The sequence below is a fragment of the Chrysemys picta genome, chromosome 12 (genome assembly GCF_011386835.1).
Source record: "Chrysemys picta bellii isolate R12L10 chromosome 12, ASM1138683v2, whole genome shotgun sequence".
NCBI classification, from domain to species: Eukaryota; Metazoa; Chordata; order Testudines; family Emydidae; genus Chrysemys; species Chrysemys picta.
The window spans coordinates 6,505,330-6,528,625 of NC_088802.1; the positions used below are offsets into that span (position 1 = coordinate 6,505,330).

Consider the following 23,296-nt stretch of genomic DNA (forward strand, 5'->3'; position numbering starts at 1 on the left):
TCTAGGCTAAAATAAAAAAAATTGGGAACACTTTTTGAAATTTTATTATTAATTCTGTCCCTTCTTCCCAACACCTCTAATCATTAGCTCTTTCTTCAACTTTCAAAAATGATTTGATTTGCAGGGGTGTCCCTGAGGTGACATGTCCTCTGACCAACAGGTTTATTATTATTTGTATTACAGAAGCACCTAGAACTTAGCCCCAGTCATGACTGAGGCCTCATTGTGCAAAGCACTGCACAAACATATTTGGTTTCTCAACCAAATCTTTTACAAACTAAGGCCCCACTCTGCTAACATTTTACACACATACTTTACTTTTCTCATATAAGGGGTCATTTTGAAGTCAATGGGACTACTCACATGCTTAAAGTTAAGTGCAGACACAAGTATTGTCACCCTGTGTTTAGTGTTAGTAGACATCGGAACCTGATCTGTTTTCACACTGGAGAAGAATTCAGTGACAGGGAGGCTGGGTAGTTTCTCAGTGTAATTCATTTATTTACATGGTATACACCAGTCCTGGTACAGAGGTGGTCACAAATGGCATGCAAACAAAGCCCTCTTTCAGGAATCTCAGCCCAAATACCATGCCTGGTTTCCCAGGAAGCAACTCTGCCCCAAGATGTGACTCTACTTAGAGAAATTAAGGCAGAGAGAAAACTCCCCTGCTGGTGCAATAGCTCCCCCACAAAGAAACTATACCACAAAATGAACAATAATATAACATTTCTTCAAATATTGATCAGTGCTCACAGACACTAGAAAAAAGAACTGATATGACTGTGTGTAACAGCGCCACCTGGTGATTCCTGGCATAACAGTATTTATAGGATTGGGGTCTAAGTGGGATCAAAACACAACAGGTATATTTAGAACATGAAGGGAGGGATGGGGAGGATGGTCAAAGGAAAACAAGGTGGCACGTATTAGCTAGGTTAACAATCTGGAGGTTTCATAGTTGTTGTTTTTTTCCCAATGAAGTAAGCTATATTAATGAATCATTAACAGACCACTTGCCTCACCTTATTACTAGGCAGTTTACCATGGGTGTCATGTTACAGGGGAACCGTAAGACAGGATCTGAAGCAGGGCAGAGCAGTGGCTGTGTAGAATGATTTCGGGGGGGGGGGGCATCCCTGCATAAGGGACAGTGTGGGGAAAAAGTGTGAAGGTGTTTCTGGGAGAAATGGGTGAAAGAAGCTGCCATTGGTAAAGCCGTCCCTAGTGTTATCTGAAGAGGAGTGGAACTCCCAAGGAAGGAGGTTGGGACGGGCTCCAGAGGAGAACAAGTTCCATTGTTATTTCCTTACACTGGGGGCTGATGGTGTTTCTCCAAATGTTATCTCTTACAGGTTCCCCTCCATGTCCCCGGTGGCATCGCATCGCTGTAGGGGTCGGATGGGCTGGGAACATCGTCCTGACAATAGCTGTGATAGCACTGGGGGTTTGGGGTAAGTAGCGCCAATCTATTTATCCATTTGGGCTTAATGGTGCTCCATGAATTCTCTTCTCATTCCCAAATCTGAATGATATTGCATTCCTGATTCCTGTCCGTTTGCGAATGAAATCCTAGATATTACATCACCACCCAGGTCAAAGTGTCACAGGAACAAGGTGCAGTTAAGAGCTGGAGGCATGAAACTCGGTTCACTGTTATATGTGGATGAAAAACAGAAATGCACCTATACTGTGTAGTGAATGGGATTCACTTGTCTGTACTCACCCTAGCTGTGATGGATACTACACTGTTGGATGATTTTACACCCGCCACAATTGTTATTTTAATTCCTAAATAGCTGCAATAGAAATGATTTTCATTGACATTAATGCTTTTTTGAAGTTTACCAGTTGCATGTCTCTTGCGAAGGACAGACCAGAGGAGCTCTTAATACATCGGAGAATAATGAAACCAGATTCATCAGTAGCACTGAATGCAGCTTCTGCCCGGAGGATTGCCGATATTGCTTGAAACCAATTCTATGTGAACCCCACAATGGCAGCTTTGCAGGTAACTCCAGCTCCTACTGTCCCAGAGCCATGAGTCACTCTCCCTTAAAGAATTTTCAGCACTCTCGCTGTGACTGAAAACACAGTCACCATGTTAAAGGGACACTGTCAGCTTGAAATACAATGGACCAGATTCTCATTCACACTGAGGTCCCTTTATATACATTACTCCAGTGTTGCGACCCACAAGCATTCAAAAACCATGAGTCAGCCCCTAAAAAATCATGAGATTGGTTTATTTTAGGAAAATTATATATTTTGGGTTATGTTTCCCTTTTGGTTTCTGAGCCTTTAGGTTGTACTTGGGTCCTGCTGTGAAGCTTTTCTCTGAAAATGGGAACAAGAATCTTTCTTTAATGAAACTGAGATTCTCACATAGCTCCTGGAGTCATGGGATTGGGGCTTAAAAGAAAACACCAAACTTGCAAGATGGGTGATAAAAATATGAGCGATGGCAACATTGCCAAAGTGACAGTGTAAAGGGGGCTAACCATGGGAGTAAACTTTCATTTTTTAGTCAAAGTGTTTGAGAGCCAGAAGGTTATTTCAATAACTAGAAAAATTCAAATGAAACAAGTTTTCTGTGAAGATTTTCATTTTGGAAAAAAAGCAAATTTTTGTGATTCAACTCTCCTCATAACTACAGCAGGAAAACAATGTTCAGATAGGAGGGTGATTTTTAAGTAGATGGGGCACTTTTTAGTATGCTGTAATGCTTTAGGTGTGGTAGTGATGTACTATACACCCAATGCTCCTGTCTTTTTTCTTTTCAACAATCCTAATTGGTGGGTGCAAGATAAATGCTGTGGCTGCCTCGTTCAGTACCAATATGGTTATTTCATTCTCCCTGTCATCCTGCTCCTCTTTGTGTATCTTCACCTGTTTCTCATCCTATGTTTTTATTGGCAGTTCTTTGAGGCAGAACTTGTCCTACTACTTGTATATGCAGCACCTAGCACAATGGGGCCCTGTCCGTGGTTGTGGCCTCTGTGTCCTAGTGTAATGCTAATGATTGATTATTGTATTGCAGCGGTGCCAAAAGGCCAAGTTGTGGATCAGGGCCCCATTGTGCCAGAAGCTGAAAAAAACACACCATAAAAAGACAGTCCCTGCCCCCAGGAGTTTACAATCTAAGTAAAGTAAATAATAATTCTCAGTTGTTTGAGCAGAGGAGCAGCAGTGACATCTAGTGGTCAGAGTAATTCCCATTGCTAGAGCACAGGTAGCTTTAATAGTAGTGTAATAATACGATTTCTGTAGCGATTGGTTCACAAAGTGTTTTATGAAGTATGTAGTAGTACTCACAGGAATCATTTCTCCACTACTGAAATGTAGCCACCTCTGGGGTGAAACTCAGCAGTTGTTCAGCAGCATACAGTACTGCTATACAATGTTTTAGGGAAATGACTGAAGAAGAATTGCATAGCCTATTGGAATTGCAGGGGGTGTTTTAGGGAGGCAAATTGAAGTCACCCACACTGGAATTTGAACAGGTTCAGACCCCCAAGTATTCAAGAAAAGCCAGATGATTGGAAGGTAGCTAATGTAATGCCTGTTTTAAAAAATGACTCCAGAGGTGACCTTGTCAATTACAGGGCTGGTGAGCCGGACTTTAGTACTGGGCAAATTCACTATCGTTTCTACCAAGAACAGAATGATCAGACACATAGATGAACACGATTGTTGGGGAAGAGTCAACATGGCTTTTTGTCAAGGGAGTTCTTCAAGGGAGTCAACAAGCAGGAGGATAAGGGTGATCCAGTGGCTATAGCGCACTTGGATTTTCTGAAAGCCTTTGACAAGGTCCCTCACCAAAGGCTCTGTAGATAACTAAGTAGCCAGGGATAAAAGAGAAGATCCTCTCATGGATCAGTAACTGGGTGGAAGATAGGAAACAAAGGGTAGGAATAAATGGTCCATTTTCACAGTGGAGAGAGGTAAATAGCGGGGTTCCCCAAGGATCTGTACTGGCACCAGAGCTGTTCAACATATTCATTAATGATTTGGAAAAAGGAGGTGAACAGTGAAGTGGCAAAGTTTGCAGATGATACAAAATTATTCAAGGAAGTTAAATCCAAAGCGGACTGTGAGGAGTTACCGAGGGATCTCTCATAACTGTGTAACTTGGCAACAAAATGGCAGATGAAATTCAACACTGATAAGTGCAAGGTAAAGCACATTGGAGAAAAAATAATCCCAACTATACATACGCAAAGATGGGTTCTACATTAGCTATTACCATGCAAAAAAGAGATCTTGGAGTCACGGTGGATAGTTCTATGAAAGCTTCCACTCAGTATGCAGCAGTGGTCAAAAAGGCAAACAGTATATTAGGAACTATTAGGAAAAGGATAGAAAATAAGACAGAAAATATCATAGTGCCTCTATATAAATCCATGGTGCACCCACACCTTGAATACTGTGTCCAGTTCTGGTCACCCCATCTCAAAAGAATATAACGGAACTGGAAATGATTCAGAGAAAGGCAACAAATGTGATCAGTGATATGGAACAGCTTCCAGACAAGGAAACACTAAAAAGATTAGGGCTGTTCCACTTAGAAAAGAGACAACTAAGGGGGAGGAGGGAATATAATAGGACATGAATGGTGTGGAAAAAGTGAATAGAGAAGTGTTATTTACCCTTCCCACAATACAAAACCAGGGATCATCCAATGAAATTAATAGGTAGCAGGTTTAATACAAGTGGAAGTACTTTTTCACACAACACACAAATAACCTGTGAAACTCATTGCCATGGGATGTTGTGGTGGTCAAAAGTATAACTGGGTTCGAAAAAGAAATGGTTAAGTTCATGAAAGATAGATCCATCAAAGGCTGTTAGCTAAGATGGACAGGGATACAACACTATGACTGGTGGGTTGCTGAACCTCTGACTACCAGAAGCTGGGAGTGGAAGGTGGGGTGGATCACTTCATAATTACCCTGTTCTGTACACTCCCTCTGAAGCTCTGGTATGGGCCACTGGTTACTGAACAAGATGGACAGTGGTCTGACTCAGTATGGCAGCTCTTATGTTCTTAATGACCCCAAGTGGACTTTGCTTTTAGTTCTCAGCTGAACCATGGCACTAGCAGTGGTATAGCGCCCCCTACTGCCAGACTGGGGCACTGGATTCAGTTTTGCCTTAGTAAGTTGTGTACGTCCTTTTCAGTCTCAGTCATCGGGGTACAGGCTGGGCCTGTCTCCATTCAGCTTTTATGATCTGACACAGTCAAACCCCAAGGAACTACATTTTACTGCACCAATCCAGAGATTCCCAGCCAGTGATTCCTGTATAGAGACCAGAACTTGTGACTAAGTTAGAGCAGATCTTTAGTAAAGACAGCAACTCTGTGTAAAGACTTTGAGTGAGTTCTCTCTTCTCTGGCCTCCCGGCTCTGCCAGCACCCTGCAGTCTGGACCAACAGCATGCCCTGCTATTTGAGTGCTGACCTTGAGAAAAGCCCTCACTAGTACATTGAGTCTGAAGACTTTTTACATGATGTAGGGAAAAATTTAAGCAATGTCTAGAACTAGAGCTGATACATTGTAAACCTAGTTCATGAAAAATATGAAAAGAAATGACCGTTTGATGTTCTTTGACGGACGCAGAAAAGTGAAAGTCCTCCCCCTCTTTCCCAGTGGGGGGAAATGTTAAGAGTAAATGTTTATTTCCTCTCCAAAACGGAATGAAATTCTCCCTCCCACCCTCAAAACCAGTATTTCCATTTTAAGTCCACTCCCCCCATCAAAAAATGAAAAATGTCAATCAAAATAAAAACTTTTATTTTGGTCAAAATGGCATTTTACCATTAAAAAACAGCTTTGAACAAAGGTTTTCAGCCAGTTGCAGTTTGAATTTTCAGAATTGACGACACCTCTGTTCCCATCTCTCCCTCCAGGGGGCTCCGGGTGCAAACTCTGCCCCAGGGACTGGCGGCTGCATGGGAACAAGTGCTACTGGCTGTCTAAGGAGCGTAAAGACTGGACTGGGAGCCGTGACGACTGCTCGGGGAAGAGCTCGCGCATGCTCGTGATCCAGAACCGGGAGGAGATGGTAACACAAAATACAGGCTCAAACTCCAGCTGGAGAGAGACGTGTGTCACTAGTTATAATCCCAGTGTAGCCTGACTCTATACCCCCCTCCTCCCCCACCTCATTTCTCCTTTCCCCCCCAGATAACCAAACTCCACACTAGGGTGTTTTCTCCCCTTCTGGGGGTCTGGCTGATTAACATACAGTTTAGAACAAGAACCCCACAGCTTTCCCACCCCAGACTGCCCAGCTGTTGCCTGCAGGCGTTTCACTCCCAGGCCTCCTCTCTGAGAGCTCAGCAGAGCCGTTCTGCATAGAGCTACTCACACAAACCTCCTACCCCATCAAATCTCACCCTGGCTTGACTGGCTGCCCTTGCAGCCCCACCAGGCCTGGCTCCTGGTCACCTGTTTCCCTCACCTGAACCTCTGAGTCCAGGGGCACCTGGTCACAGGTGAGGCTGAACCCAGGACTCCCTTAAAGAGCCAGCTCACCCTGTGACACCAAGGACTGGCACTGATGTTACCATGTCTGCACAGAGAGAGCCACGTTTCCCACCCCTGCACTGGGACCCTACCCGCCCAGGGGAGAGGGTGAACTAACTCAGGTGTTGTTGGGTTCTCCTGCTGGCATTATGGGCAGAGCCACTGAAGCCAAGAGTGGGCATTTAACGGGATCACTAAGGGAATTCTAGCATGTTACAGGATACTCATCCGCACCCCCTTGGCTTTGCACCTCACAGGATTTCATACAAGATGTTGTGCAAAATGCAGGCTACATCTGGATTGGCCTTAAAGTGACACCCACAGAGGGGAAATGGACCTGGGTGGACGGTTCCCCGTTAGATCCAATGCTGTAAGTGCTGCCTGACGTTTCCTGTTTGAAATGTTTGGGAAAAGCTCCCATTGTATAACTTGCTAATGTTAAATGTCCAACGTCTGTTTAAGGCCTGGTTTAAACTTAAAAGTCTTACCAGCATAACTACGTTGGTTAAGGATATTTTTCCTAACATGGGTGTGCCAGCAAAGGCCCTAGTGTAGCTGCAGTTATACCTATGTCCCTGTGCTTCTTCTTCAAGAGATGTCCCTGTGGGAGCTCCACTTCAGGTCAAGGTGCGTCCCAGCACCTTTGATCTGAGATTTCTACAGCAGTACCCCTACGGGCCACGCACGCATTTTGCCTGCCTCATGAGCTGTCAGTGTTTGAGCGCGTGCATGGCCTGGGCTCCTCAGTTCCTTCTCCGGCTAGAGACGGAGTTCAGCAGTCCTCTCAGATTTACTCATAGATAGTTCTGTTTCTCAGTTTAATTTAGATAGTTTAGTCATAGAGTTACTATTTAAAAAAAATAGTTTAGATTTTAGAGTTTTTTTTTTAAATAACAAAAAAACCTCGGCTACGGACATGCCTGGCTCCCCCGGCTTCAAGAGATGTGCTTCCTGCAACAAGGCCATCCCTATCTCGGATGGTCATTCACAGTGTGTACGCTGTTTGGTGGAGTCTCATCTACCCCCAAAATGCGTCCACAGTAATAAGCTTAAAGCGCAAACCCACAAGGACAGGGAGCTAAGACTGAAACTGCTCCTCTTAGAAAACTCCCTCAGACCCGCGTCTGACCCTGGCCAGCAAAGCTCTTTAAAACCCTCAAGGGAGAAAGGTAAAATAAAGAAACAGCCAGCTTCCTGTCCCCGCCGCTGCTCAGCACAGAAGTCTCAAATGACTTCCACCCCACAAGTGCCCCCCGCTCCACAGCTCAGCACTTTTAAGCATAGGTGCCAACTTTTCCTGGCGCCAGTGGGTGCTCGACCCACCCCATGCCCTGCCCCTTCCTGCCCCTGCCCCGCCCCCATTCCAACCCCTTCCCCAAAGTCCCCGCCTCAACTCCGCCCCCTCCCTGCCCCTAATGGATCCCTTCCCAAAATCGCCGCCCTGGCCCCGCCTCTTCCCCACCTCCTCCCCTGAGTGCGCCATATTCCTACTCCTCCTCCCTCCTTCCCAGTGCTTGCTGCCACGAAACAGCAGTTTCGCAGCGGCAAGGACTGGGAGCTACGGGGAGAAGCAGGAACGTGGCATGCTCAGGGGAGGAGGTAGAGGTAAGCTGGAGTGGGGGATCAGGGCAGGGAGTTTGGCTTCCAGTAGGTGAAGAGCACCCACCAATTTTTCCCCATGGGTGCTCCAGCCCCAGAGCACCCATGGAGTCAGCACCTATGCCTTTAACTCTGCAGGCACCTCAGGTACCGACGGTCAGTCAGCTGCTCAGCTTCCTTATGCCGAGGCTCAGGGCTTTCAGCTGCCTGCCTCCTACAGCTCTCGCTTGGCAACCTCTGACAGCACTGTGCCAAGAGCTGTCACGGTGCCAAGAGCACAAGCAGAGACCACGGCACCGCCATTTAATCTTGCGGCGCCGCTTTCTCACCCGCCACAGCTGACGTTCCCAGCATCGAGCTGCCTCATGTCGCCTGCCTGCCCGACAGTGCCCACATCTAAGGCACAGTATGCACCCCCAGTGCAACCTTCGGTGCAGCAGCTGCACCCGCAGACTCTGCCTGCACCAACGGCAGCAGCACCAGCTCCACTTCAGTTAACCCTTACTCCTCTCCTGCCTTATCATTCAGCACCTGGAGTCACTGCACCGCCTCAGTTTTTACATCCAGGGGACTTAAGTGTCACATATCCCTCAATCTCCGCTACTTGGCACCGATCTATCACTGGGACCTTCAGCACCCTATCTGCAGTACTCCCCTACCACTCCAAGCCTCTCAAGTGGAGAAGAGGAGGAGGAGAAGGAGGAAGAGGACGATGACCATATGTTTTCCTCACAATATTCCTCCCAGGTTTGCTTACCTACAAGTGGGAGACGCACTATACTGCACTCCTCCTATCCTAGTGGCTACCCACACTGGTATGGCAACCCCTGGACGGGACCACTTAACCCCTTTCCTGGGCAATGGCCACACTGGGGTCCATGGAACTACACCACGGCACAATTGAGCGTTCACCATGCTGCCCATAGAAAAGCAGCCACCAGATCCACGGCCATGGCCATCGTCATGCGGCATGCCTCATGGTTTACTTCTTCCTCCTTTCCTAAGGAGATACAGAGAGCACTGTCGAGGATCTTCCCTTCGATGGGGACAAGCTCTTCGCCTCTACTACCAATGAGTTCCTCCATTCCATGAAAGAATCACGTGCTACACTCAGATCCTTAGGCATCCAACCACCTGCCACAAAAAAGAGGCAGTACAGATATCAGCCATACCAATGGCCACACTACCAGGCTTTTGCACAAAATCAACATTTCAAATGATATGATACGCAGCAACAACAACACCATAGACTCAGAACCCAATGACGTCGCCCTCCACAAATGACAGCGACCCATCCTCTTCCCTCAAACAAACAAATTTGAAGCCTTGGTCAAGGGTCTAGAAAACCTCCCACTCTCTTCAGCATCGATTTCAACCATCCATTTATTTACACCATCTGCACCCGTTCCTTGATAGAACATCATTCTATCCAGCATTTTCCAGACCTGGGGTTATCCCCAACTAGATCTATTTGCCATGGCAATAAACAAAAAATGCCCGACATTCTGCTCCAGAGCCAGCCTGGGGAAACACTCTCGAGGAGACGCCTTCATGCTCCCAGGGACCGACACTCTCATGTAGGCATTTCCACCAATATCTCTGTTGAACAGAATAATACAGAAGATAAGAACAGATAGATCCAACATCATTCTAATAGCCCCATCGTGGCCCAGACAAACATAGTATCCCTTCGTCATGTGGATGTCAGTCAAGCCACCAATTCCCCCCCCCCCCACACACAACCTCCTATCACAACGCAGGGGCCAGCTATTTCACCCTGACATACAGCGACTCCACCTGAGGGCCTGGCTAATCAATGATTCTCTAATGAGGAGTTCGCATGTTCTGAACAATTGTGGACAGTCCTACTAGACAGCAGGACACACACCATGCGCACTACTTGCATACATAAATGGAAGAGGTTCACATCTTGGTGTACGGCCAAACAGTTTCCGCCCCACTCCCACTGATACTGGATTACCTGCTAGACCTTAAAACATCAGGTCTCTCCACGAGTTCCCTCAAAGCAATCACCACATTTCACCATAAGATCGACAACACTATGGTCTTTGCCCATCCAGTCACCAAAAGGTTCCTGAAGAGCATCCAAACATTATATCCAAACATAAAACGGCCTGCTGTACCCTGGGACCTCCACCTAGTCCTCAAAGCCCTGATGGATAAACCCTTTGCTCCAATGGCTACCTGCTCCCTTCTCCACTATCCATGAAGACCCCCTTCCTGATAGCAATCATGTCTGCCAGACGAGTAGGAGAACTGGGAGCACTCATGGCGGAACCTCCGTATACCACATTCTTCCGTGATAAGGTCACACTCCGCACACACCCAAAGTTCCTGCCTAAGATGCACTCTTCCTTTCACCTCAATGAGCCTATACACCTACCAACATTTTTCCCCAAACCCCATGCTAGTGTTTTTGAAACAGCAATGCACACTTTTGATGTATGCAGGGCACTGTCCTTTTACCTGGATAGAACAAAACCGTTTAGGAAAAACCCCAAACTTTTTGTCTCTACCACTCAGCGATCACAGGGAAAAGCTGTCTCTACCCAGAGACTCTCCAAATGGATTGCAGATTGCATACATCTCTGCTACCAACTGAAGCAAGTACACCCTCCTACATCAATTAGGACACACTCTACTAGAGCTGTCTCCGCTTCCCCTGCCTTTCTCCGTAATGTCCCACTCTCTGACATATGCAAGGCAGCTACCTGGGCATCAAACCTTACCTTCGCCAATCATTACGCTCTCACACACACGGCAGCATCCGACACCAGGATGGGTAGAGCTGTCTTGTCAACAGCCTTCTTACCTGATCCAAAGTCCCAACCATCCTAAAGGATACTGCTTTTTAGTCACCTGAAGTGGAGCACCCACAGGGACATCTCTCTCTCTCGAAGAGGAGGTTACTCACCCTGTGCAGTAACTGACGTTCTTTGAGATGAGCGTCCCTGTGGGTGCTCCACTATCCACCCTCCTCCCCTCTACTTTGGAATTCGGAACGCACTCCGTTGTAGAGAAGGAACTGAGGAGCCCAGGCCGTGCATGCGCTATTCAAATACTGACAGCTCGTGAGGCAGGCACAGTGCGTTCACAGCCCATAAGGGTACTGCTGTAGAAATCTCCAGTCGAAGGCGATGGGACGTATCTTGACCTGAAGTGGAGCTCCCACAGGGACACTCGTCTTGAAGAACATCAGTTACTGCACAGGGTGAGTAACCTCCTCTCATAGCAGTATAGCTTACGCTGATCAGGGGAGCTGGCATAAGCTATAATGGTAGAAGCACTAGTATATGGATATAACTGTACTTATCCTTAGGAGACCCAGCTATTTTCCTCTTTCCATAGTGAAAACTGAGCATTTATTCCTGTTCTTTGTTTCCTATCTTTTAACCAGTTACTGATCCATGAGAGGATCTTCTCTCTTATCCCATGACAGCTTACTTTGCTTAAAAGCCTTTGGTGAGGGACCTTGTTGAAAGTCCAAGTACATATCAACTGGATCACCCTTGTCCACATGCTCGTTGACTCCCTCAAACAATTCTAATAGATTGGTGAGGCATGACTTCCCTTTACAAAAACCGTGTTGACTCTTTCCCAACAAATCATGTTCATCTACATATCTGATAATTGTACTTTACTATATTTTCAACAAATTTGCCTGGTACTGAAGTTAGGTTTACCGACCTGTAATTGCCAGGATCGCCTCTGGAGCCTTTTTAAAAAATCTGTGTTGCATTAGCTACCCTCCAGTCATGTGGTTCAGAGACTGATTTCAGTGAGAGGTTACATGCCACATGTAGTAGCTCTGTAATTTCATATGTGAGTTCCTTCAGAACTTGTGTGTGAATCCCATCTGGTGCTGGTGACTTATTATTTAATTTATCAATTTGTTCTAAATTCTCTTCTATTGACACATCAATTTGGGACAGTTCTTCAGATTTGTCACCAAAAAAGAATAGCTCTGATGTGGGTATGTCCCCCACATCCTCTGCAGTGAAGACCAATGCAAAGAATTCATTTAGTTTCTCTGCAATGACCTTGTCTCCCTTGAGTGCTCCTCTAACACCTGTCATCTAGTGGCCCCACTGTCTGTTTAGAGAGCTAAGCTGGGTCAGGTAATATCTTTTATTGGACCAAGCTATTACCTCACCCACCTTGTCTCTCTAATATCCTGGGACTGACACAGCTATAATAACACTGCACACATAACCACTGTCGGTTTGGCACGCTTCCTGCTTCTAATGTACTTAAAAAATAATTGTTAGTTTTTGCACCTTTAGGAAGTTGCTTCTCAAACTCTTCCTTGACCTGCCTCCTTATACTTTACAATTTACTTGCTGGAGTTTGGCTCCTTCCTATTTTTCTCATTAGGATTTGAATTCCAAATTTTAAAGAATGCCTTTTTGCCTCTAATGGCCTCCATTAGTCTGCTGTTTAGCCATGGTGGCATTTTTTTGGTCCTCCTACTGTCTTTTTTTTTTTATTTGGGGTACACATTTAGCTCTGGGCTACACTGCAGACTTATGACGGTATAGCTAGGTTGCTCAAGGGTGTGAAAAATCCACCCTCCCGCACGACGCAGGTATCCTGACCTCACCCCCAGTGTAGACAGCGCTATGTTGACGGGAGCGTTTCTCCTGTCGCCATAGCTACCGCTCTTGGGGAGGGGGGATTGACTACACTGATGGGAGAAGCTCTCTGGTCAGTGCAGGTAGTGTCTTCACTGCAGCGCTGTAAGTGTAGACAAGCCCTTAGTCTGAGCCTCTCTTACGGTATTTTTAAGTAGTGTTCATGCTGCTAGGAGGCATTTTACGCTGGTGAAAGCTATTTCCATCCAGTAAGCATCCTCATGCTTGTGTGGTTCCCCTTTTAGAGGTGAAATGTCACTGTGGTGGGCTGGTTTGGTATTATGTCCCCTCCAGGGATGCTAAATGTCATTACACTATGGTCACTATTGTCGGGCAGTTCAGCAGATCCTGTACGCCATTTGGGACTAAATCAATAATTGTCTCCCCCATTGCGGGTGCCAGGACCAGGTGCTCCAAGCAGCAGTCACTGGTGGGGGCTAGAAATCATCTCTTTGCATCATGCCCGGAGGTGACAGTTAGTCTCTCTGCTCCAATTCCTCTTTATCCCCAGTCTGGAATAGTCTTAACAGGAGAGAATAAGGGAGCCCCCCCCCCACACACACACACACCTCAGACTATCCCCTAGCTCAGTGGTGAGAGGGTGCACCTAAGAGGTGGGAGACACCTGTCAAATCTCTTCTCCTACCCAGCTACCAGGGGGACTTGAGCTGGGGACTCCTACTTTCCAGGTCAGTGCCCGAACCCCTGGGCTAAACATTACCAGGAAGTGCTTGCTCCTCCCTGCCAGTTTGTGGGAGCTCGCTAGGGTGACCAGATAGCAAATGTAAAAAATCAGGATGGGGGTGGGGGGTAATAGGAGCCTATATAAGAAAAAACCCCAAATATTGGGACTGTCCCTATAAAATTGGGACATCTGGTCACCCTAGCGCTCACCTGTGGGGCCCAAGCTGGTACAAGTCCTTTGAACATGCCGACTGGCTTGGGGCCCCGAGGCAAGTCAGGCAGAGACTGGCTCATGGATCACACTGGGGCTTAGGCAGCCAGCAGCCTAGAGGGAGGCAGCAGCACACACAGACACCTAGTAAACTTTTACTCAGAAAATTGAGGCACCGAGCGAGTTCAAGCACTTCCAGCATTTGGTGGCAGCTGAGCCGGGGTTTGGTGAATCCCAGGGGGACGTGGTTCTGGGATGGAGGTGCCTGAAGTGGCCATTAGCCTCTTAAGTCCCTTTGTGAATCCAGCCCTAATGGTTCATCCAGACAAGTCCTCAGGCTCCCTGCAGCCGTCCCGTTACCCAGGTCACGTGGTGCCAGTTTCCTCTCACCATCAAACTTTGTTTTTAAAGGAAAGCTGAGATGCGGGAGATCAAGGTGGCGCTTCCAATGAACAAGTACCAGCAGGAGTGCCGCCAACTTTTCGCAGCCATAGGCAGTGCCCCCAAAATGCTGCCCCTGATGGGCGGCGGAAGGTCCTGCCCCGAAATGCCACCCCCGACAGGCACGGTGGAGGTCCCGCCCCTGAAATCCTGCCGCCGCGGTTGCCACCCCCAAATTCCGGTGCCCTAGGCGACCACCTAGGTCGCCAAATGGGCTGCGCCGGCCCTGAGTACCAGGTCACCAACCCCATGAGATTCAGCCTTGTTTGTTCCTTGCTACAGACCCGCTAACTCAGTGGTTCTCAAGCAGGGGCACATGTACCCCTTGAGGTACACACAGGCCTTCCAGGGAGTCCATCAACTCATCTTGATATTAGCCTAGTTTTACAACAGGCTACATAAAAAGCACTAGAGAAGTCAGTACAAACTACAATTTCATACAATGACTTGTTTATATTGCTCTATATACGATACATTGAAATCTAACTACAATACTTATATTCCAATTGATTTTATAATTATATGGTAAAAAGGAGAAAGGCAGCAATTTTTCAGTAATAGTGGCTGTGACACTTCTGTATTTTTGTCTGATTTTGTAAGCAAGTCGTTTTTAAGTGAGGTGAAACTTGGAGGTACGCAAGACAAATTAGACTCCTGAAAGGGGTGCTGGGGTGACCGGATAGCAAGTGTGACAAATCAGGATGGGGGGTGGGGGGTAATAGGAGCCCATATAAAAAAAAAGCCGCAAATATCAGGACTGTCCCTATAAAATCGGGACATCTGGTCACCCTACTGGGTGCAGTAGTCTGGAAAGGTTGAGAGCCGCTGCCCTAACTCATCTCACATCCTGGAATGTCTTCTCGCCTGACGCTCTGCAGGAAAGTTACAGAGATGAAGGACAACACCAGAGCCAAGCTTCCCATTAGAGTGAGGGGGAGGAAAGACTCACCTCTGGGCCCTTCCTTGTTACAGGGACCACAATGACACTGACTCTCTTTAACTCTGGCTCGGCTGACGGGAACAGCTGCGGGTGGATGAAAGGCAGCCGGGTTCAGTCTGAGATGTGTCATGCCGAGCTCAAATGGATCTGCCAGAAAGAAGCTTCCGTGATATAAACAGTGCAGCTGAGGATCTGTAACATGAAGTATCCTGTGTTTAGTCTCATGGGTAGGGCCCTACCAAATTCACGGTCCATTTTGGTAAATTTCACAGTCATGGGATTTTAAAAAATCTGAAATTTCAGTTTTAAGCTATTTAAATCTGAAATGTCACCACGTTGTAACTGTGTGGATCCCATCCCAAAAAGAGGGGTATGGGGGGGTCTCAAGGGTGGCAATACCATGACCCCCCCCCCTACAATAGCCTTATTTCTCTGCTGCAGCTGGCAGCAGTGCTGCACAGCTGGGCTCCCAGCCAGAACTTTCTGCAGCTGGGGGAATTCCTGGAGGTGGCTCTGACCTGGCCCTGGGAGCTGCCCATGCGGGGGAAAAGCAAGTCCTGTTCCTCCCCAGCCTGGCTGGGACTAGCAGCTGGAGCCCAGAACATGGTAGGAGGCCCCAACCGGGGCACCCCCAGCCCTGCCCCTCCCCGGTTCCAGGTCCAGCACTTGGAGGTTAAAGGCAGGGCCGGCTCTAGCATTTTTGCCGCCCCAAGCAGCAAAAAAAAAAAAGCTGTGATCGTGATCGGCAGCAGCTCTACTGCCGCTTCATTCTACGGCAGCAATTCGGCGGCCGAAGGGCCGGACGTGCCGCCCCCTCTTCATTGGCCACCCCAGGCACCTGCTTGCTAGGCTGGTGCCTGGAGCCGGCCCTGGTTAAAGGGGCCTTGGGCTGGCTGTGGGGGAGTGGTGTTCCCCCCTGACCACAGTGTCCTGGGCATTTGCCCACATCACCTACCCATAAGCTTGGCCCTGCCCCGCCCCCCAAAGTGACAACCGCACCCCCATACCATTCCACTGTTGCTAGCAGCGGTGCTGCCTTCAGAGCTGGGCCACTTGGCCAGCAGCCGCCGTTCTGCGGCCACCCAGCTCTGAAGGCAGCACAGAAGTAAGGATGGAAATACTGCAAAAAAACCAAACCAAACAAAACAAAACCCATAGCCAGATTTCACAGAGGAGATCAGATTTCCCGGTCTGTGACGCGTTTTTCATGGTCACTAATTTGGTAGAGCCCTACTCACGGGGTGGGATTGTGGCTTTAGGCAGAGCAGAGCCCTGGGAGGTGCCGGGACTCAGGTGCCCCTCACAGTCACAGCTCCTCCCCTCGGCACTTCTCCCTGGGCTGGGGCCCTGAGGTGTAATTTATAACTGCCCCAAACCTGCAGTAAGTTATTCCCTGTGCTGCTTCCCAGGGTACCCAGGGCTGGGCGGCACCTGGCCACCTCCTGCCCTTTGCCTGAGGGAGCCTTGTCTGTGCCTGCCGGGGGTCAGTTCCCCAACTCCACTAGCCACAGGCGCTCGCTGCTGGGCCTACAGTCACTGCAGGGTAGCAATAGGCCCACTCTGCCCTCAAGCCCTCTGAGCATCTGTCTGGAGCGTCCAGCCCCAGGTCCCCTGGACACTGGCAATATTCAGATTCACTATTTTCAAAGGAACAGTAACCCCCCTGCCCCTGCTTACCAGTTCCAGCTCAGATCACTGCTCCACTTAACACACAGCGCTTACATATGTTCATAGCAAAATCAGGCATCAGTTCAACAAAGCCGAGATTCAAGTAGAAGCGGGGGAAACAAATGGTTACATATAAAATAAAATCATAACACCCATTCTAGAGCCTAGACTAAATTAACAAGCTCGTCTCCTGTCTAACCAAGTCCAGCTCACCCAAAATCCTTGCAATGCTTTACAGCCAGCCTGGCTGTGACCCTTCTTTCATGAGACATGTGTGCTGTCAGTTTGTCTCCAAGGGAAAGGATCCAGTATGTCTCTGCACACCAAGATAGACCAGACCAATCCTTTGTCTTTATGCTTAAACAGGAGAGATGGACACACACCTCTGTTAGTTTCTTCCTGTAGATTTTCTCTTTTGTGGATTTTGCAATCTCTCATTTTGCACCTGGTTCAGTGCACAAATAGGCACCCAACATCAGGCACACAATACACAGATGGCCAGACAGGGAGGTAACCTTACTTACCACCTGTCTGAAAGGAACATCTGAGGTATATCACCTCCTGTGACCTGCCTTAACTCCAAGACCTTCAGGGCATCATTGTCAGTCTAGATACACTGCTCCTTATGTAGTATCTGTACAGACGTCTCGCACTGATTATGGTGACCATTGGTCTACTGGCTCTTGGTACAGACCTCACATGCCCCCTTTGGTGAACTATTATGTAGGCCAGTAGTTCTTAGCCAGGGATCTTCCCTTAACTCATCTAGATATTTGCCTAGTTTTACAACAGGCTACATCAAAAACACTAGCAGTCAGTGCAAACTAAAATTTCATACAGTGACTTGTTTATACTGTTCTATATACTATACACGGAAATGGAAGTACAAGATTTATATTTCCATTGATTTTATTACATGGTAAAGAGATTAGTCCCGGAAAAGCCGGACTGATCTACAATACTCTTCTTATGAGTCCCCCCTTCCGCGGCAGCCTCCTGTGCCTGTGTAAATGCATCACATTTGGTGCAGATCCAGTGTCTCTCACTGGTGCATCGCAAGCTGCTGAGCCCATTCTCATCATTCAGATACGCGCAGTCACCTCCTCCTCCTATCGGGAACCTGCAAGACAGAACCAGGGAGCTGGTGTCAGGAGTTGGGCGTTTCCCGTCAGTCACAGACAGGGGGAGACACTCGCACAGTGCAGGGAGCTGCTGCACTCACAGCCCCTCATGATTCCCACTCCTGCACCTGCGACAGACCCAGTCCCTAGTCCCCCGTCAGAAGGGGGCAGCTAGAAAGGGGGCAGTGGGGCAGCAAGGCCAAGAGAGATTCTAAGATCAACTGGCCTCCATGGAGACTTTATGCTGGGGGGGCGGAAGGGGTATTTTAACCCCAATTCTTCCCCCCAGCACATTTGGATAGGCCCCTACAGGCACAACCTATCCAAACAAACAACCCAAACTGCCCCGGGCACAGGTTCCAGGTCAGTGTCGGCGTGGCGAGGAGCAGCAGTAACACCGCACACAAGAGCTGGGTGCAGGGCTCCCTGAACAGTTTACAGCAGCTCTCAGGCCAGAGGCCCATCAAGCCAGGCTGCATTGGGGGGTGGGGGGGGGTGTGCCTGGACTGAAACGCCAGCAGCACAGAGACTGCAGCACAAACCCAGGGGCTGTGGTGTGACCCCAGCCACTCACACAGAGCTTCCCGTGAGCGCTGGAGGCCAGCACGTCCCACCTGGGAACAGGGCGGGATCCAGGCCCACAGGCAAATCCTCCCTCATGGTCCCATCCTGGCTACTCAGTAGCCATGTGCTGGGGTGGGAGGCTCAGGCGACAATGATGCACCCAGAGCCTTCTGCTGGGGTGGCCCCCCCAGGGCAGCGGAATCCGAGTCTGTAGCTCTGGGCTCTGAGGCTCGCTGCCGTGGGTATTTTTTGCAGTGTAGACGTGCCCTGAGCGCTCAGGATATCAGCGCTATGTCTGCAGCGCAGCTGGGAGAGCAGCTCCCAGCCCAGGTAGACCGGCTCTTGCTAGCTCGGGTTAATAGCAGTGTGGACATTGTGATGTAGGCGGCAGCTCGAGCCAGACACCCGATCTTGGACCCTGGGGTGGGGGGGGGGGTCATTATTATTTCTGCTGAGCTAGATCCAGCCTGTCCACTGGGCTGGGGGGCCGGGTATCAGGCACAGTGTAGACAGACACCTCCCCCGCACCCCCAAGCAGACTTCCTAACACATGGCTCCATGATGCCATCACAAAGGCAGGCTCTGCCTACCTCGGGGCACTCCTGCTGGAACACATGACAATATCTGACTGGGATCAAATAACAGGTTGTCAACTGACCAGCTTCCTAAGCCCACTGGGGGCACATTTTCCAGCTTCCCACCAACCACAAAGGGCTTCTTTTTAAAATGCGATTCAGCTGTAAGCACATAAGAGCGGCCACACTGGGTCAGACCAACGGTCCCTCTAGCCCAGTGTCCTGTCCTCCAATACTGGCCAGTGACAAGTGCTTCAGAGGGAATGAACAGAACTGGTCAATCATTGAGTGATCCATCCTGTCATCCCGTACCAGCTTCTGGCAGTCGGAGATTTAGGGTCACCCAGAGCATGTTATACCCTGGATCTGAGGGGTGTGTGTGCCCCAGAATGTGATCAAGCTAATTGCAACCATATTATGTGCATTCAGCCACCATGAATTAATAAAATAGAACTCCACAACATAAGGGTTAATTTGAAAAACAGGCTTTTAGAGGCCAGGTCAAAACTAGCCGGCAGTTTCTGCCAATCAGAATGGGAGGAGGGGAGAGAAAAAGTTAACAATTGAGACAGGAAAAAAATGGACGGAAAACTTTGAATTTGGGAGCCTTTGATCTAGAAGTATTATTATGATTAAGATTGTTAGGAATATTTTTGATAAGTAGTTTATTGACAGTTAGGAAAAGTGCTGATTTACTAGGGGTCACTATGACCTGTGTGTTTTGTAAAAGTTAGTTATAAAAGGCTAGCTAATACAGTGTACTTCAGAGAGATTAGAGAGCTACAAAATCAGTCACCATACTGGTCAGCAGTATTTTCCTACTACTAGATTCTCATTCTTCAAGTGTGGGATTTCTATTCTTAGAGATTCCATGGTACAGTTGGATTCATTTAAGATTTTTATTGTACTTGACTCTATGCTTTCCTCCACATATAGTGCCATTCCCCAACCAGCGTGACCTATTCTGCCGTTCTTTTAGCACAGATAGTCCACGATTAAACCTGCTATTGGTTCAAGTGGGGTTGGTTATTTGATTCCACCCAGATCCCGCCGAAATCAGTCTTGGGATATCGTCTGGGCCATCTCTGCTGTTCCCATGGCAGCCCCAGGCACTCAGCACTTGTGGCTATCAGGCATCTTTAAAAATAGATGCCTTGTTACAAATTCAGGGGCCTCATTACAGCCAGACAGAGCTGAAGGCTTCAGCCAATCTCCCAGGAGGAGACACCGACTTTCACCCATCACTAATACACCGAGTACATAAGAACCCGAGTGCTCGCTGGCTGTTTCCACAGCACTGACTGGTGGGTCGACCAGAACTCAGTATCTCAGACACCAGGAACCCAAAGCCCAGGGAATTCACAGAGGACTCACAGGTTGTTGAATTCGGTGCCATTGGCCCATTTCCAGGGCTGCCCCAGGTCCCTCCAGAGGCCGATCCAGTGGTCAAATTTGCCTTTATAGTGCAGCATGAAATCCTAAAAACAGCAGAGGGAGAGGTGGTCTCAGAGCCCTGACCCTGCTGCTCCCCCAGGTTCTGGGCAGGGAATCCCAGTTATACACGGAAGGGCTCTGAGTGTTTCCAGGGGGTGGCTGGGGATTTTCTCCTCCCTCTTGCCCAGTTCTGGGTAATTCAGTATTAACCCTCCCACCCCAAACCCAGCTCCCCCCCCCAACACCAATCTGCCCTGGGCTGGGGCAGCTCTTGGGTGCTGCTGGGTCTAAGCTCCCCCTGCACTCCATGCCAGGCCAGGTTGTGGGTGAAAACCCCCATCTCCTTACAGAGCAGCTGAGCTCCCCTCACCATCACAGGGGAAGGGGAAGGAGAGAGATGATCTGAGTAGGGAAAGCTGGGAGGAGCCAAGACTGAGAGAAGACGCACTCCCCACTAGGGTTACCATATCTAACAAATAAAAAAAGAGGACCCTCCACGGGCCCTGGCCCCGCCCATTTACCCACCCCCAGCCCCGCCCCAACTCCGCCCCTTCCCCGCCCTGACTCCGCCCCTCCTCCCTCCCACTCCCAGCCACACGGAAAGGGCTGCCCAAGCGCTACCGGCTTCACAGTTTGCTGAGCAGCCCCCAGACCCTTCGCCCCCGGCCGGCGCTTCCCCAGCGCAGCTGGAACCCGGGAGGGGAAGCGCCCAGCCGGGGGCGCAGGGTCTGGAGGCTGCCCAGCAAACCGTGAAGCCGGTAGCGCTTGGGCTTCAGGCAGCCCCCTTGCCTCCGGACCCTGCGCCCCTGGCCGGGCACTTCCCCTCCCGGGCTCCAGCGGCGCAGGGTCCGGAGGCACGGGGGCTGCCCAAAGCCCATAGCGCTCGGCTCTTAAACAGAGCCAAAGAGTCGGGGAGGAGCAGAGCCGCCGCGGCTGGAGGCTCTGCTCCTCCCCTGACTCTTTGGCTCTGTTTAAGAGCCGAGCTGCCCCAGCGCTACCGGCTTCGGGCAGTCCCCATGCCTCCAGACCCTGTGCCGCCGGAGCCCGGGAGGGGAAGTGCCCGGCCGGCGGCTGGGGTCCGGAGGCAAGGGGGCTGCCTGAAGCCCATAGCGCTCGGGCAGCTCGGCTCTTAAACAGAGCTGAAGAGTCAGGGGAGGAGCAGAGCCGCCGTGGGAGGGGAAGTGCCTGGCTGGCATTTTCCCGGACATGTTCGGCTTTTTGGCAATTCCCCCTGGACGGGGGTTTGAGTGCCGAAAAGCCGGACATGTCCGGGAAAAACCGGACGTATGGTAACCCTACTCCCCACCCCATCAGCCAGAAGGGGCCAGGGCTAAGAGGACCTCCCCACCCCCCAAGCTGGCTGCCCTTTTGCCTACCTAGGAGCACTGGCTCTTCAAGTCAAGCTGGGATCTCAGCTCCCTCTCCAGTCCCATACAGCCCAGCAGACACCTGAGCCAGCCCAGCCCTAGAGAGGGGCAGTCTCCTATTGGGAGGGCTGAGAGTGGGTGATCCCACAGTCACACACTGACACTAGAGGAGCCCCGGGCCCAGCCAGGCCTGGCATCCATTCACTCTGGCCTCCCAGCACGAGAGGGCTCAGAGCTGCTCCTCGCCCCACAGGGGCAGAGCCCAGGTCCTACTGCAGCAGCAGCCGCTGTGCTGAGGCCAGGCCATTGCAGTGAGAGTCTCTCTCACCAGGTCCTGCAGGGTTTCGATCGCAGCCAGGGAGGCGCCGAGGGAAGAGCAGTGTCTCTGGTGTAGGTCCAGTTCCCTTCGACCTCTGAGAAATAGTAGCATTTCCCTCGGTGTCCGATCCAGCCGTCCGGACATGCGGGGCCCAGAGCAGCTGAAGAACGCCCAGATAGCAACACTGAAATGAGACAGTAACACGTGGTGTAAGAGGGGAGCTGCCCATCTGTGGGGAGAGATGAGCCCCGGCACCCCAGGCTTCTGAGACTCCCCTGGCAGCTGCAGGGAGGGCGTGAGGGAGCCGGGAGGATGCTGGGAATCCAGCCCCAGAGGGGGGTTATCTGACCCTGGTTTCACTGGGCCACTGTCTCTGGTTCACGTTCATTAGTGATGCAGCTGACAAACAGCTCGTGCTTCAAAGCGCAGAGAACCAGGCCCAAGTGGAGCGTTGAGCAGGGGGTGGGCAGGGAGCTGCAGAGGGAGGGGACAGATATCAAGGGGAAGAAGCGTGACACTGGATAAGAAGCAAAGAGTCCTGTGGCACCTTATAGACTAACAGCCATATTGGAGCATGAGCTTCCGTGGGTGAATACCCATTTCTTCGGATGCATGTGAAGTAGGTATTCACCCACGAAAGCTCATGCTCCTATACGTCTGTTAGTCTATAAGGTGCCACAGGACTCTGCTGCTTTTACAGATCCAGACTAACATGGCTACCTCTTTGATATTTGACTGGATAAGAAGTTGAGTTCAGCAGGATTTGCCAGGACTGTTACCCTGAGGAGTTCTGCTAGCCTGGGCTGCTGGCTCCCTCCCCCTGCTCTGCACTTGGTTTCCCAGGAGAAGCAGGTTGAGATGAAGATGGGAACAAAATCCCTTCCCTTCAGGAGACTGAACACCCACTGCCCGGGCCCACCCAGCACAGCCAGATGCAGGGTGATGGAGACGCTTGTTGTGATACGTTTGCCTGGCAGGAAGGATTCCTGTGACACTCCCAGCCTGGGGGGACCAACACAGCTCAGAGCATTTCACCCCACGCACAAGAGCAACAGTCGGACGTTCAACAGAGAAACAAAAGGCAGGTGAATAACTGAGAAGGAAGTGAAGTAACTTTCAGTCAGGGACATGAAATACCACAAGGTGGCGCCAGAGCTCCAGTAACAGGAAATGGCCAGTTACACTGAC

At 49.7% G+C, this 23,296-nt stretch overlaps 1 protein-coding gene and 1 pseudogene across 1 annotated transcript in view; one reads left to right on the forward strand and one right to left on the reverse strand.

Annotated features, from left to right (window-relative positions):
* The window catches only part of LOC135974929 (killer cell lectin-like receptor subfamily B member 1B allele A), a gene marked incomplete at its 5' end in the record, with an annotated part of 51,866 nt that overhangs the window by 17,698 nt on the left and 10,872 nt on the right, over nucleotides 1–23,296 (forward strand). The window contains 4 exons of the mRNA XM_065564268.1: nucleotides 1,356–1,454; nucleotides 1,871–2,011; nucleotides 5,915–6,069; nucleotides 6,791–6,903. Coding sequence (XP_065420340.1) covers nucleotides 1,356–1,454; nucleotides 1,871–2,011; nucleotides 5,915–6,069; nucleotides 6,791–6,903 — 508 coding nt within the window. The remainder of the gene's footprint in view (nucleotides 1–1,355; nucleotides 1,455–1,870; nucleotides 2,012–5,914; nucleotides 6,070–6,790; nucleotides 6,904–23,296) is intronic.
* Nucleotides 15,560–22,708, reverse strand: LOC135974669 (C-type lectin domain family 2 member D-like; annotated as a pseudogene).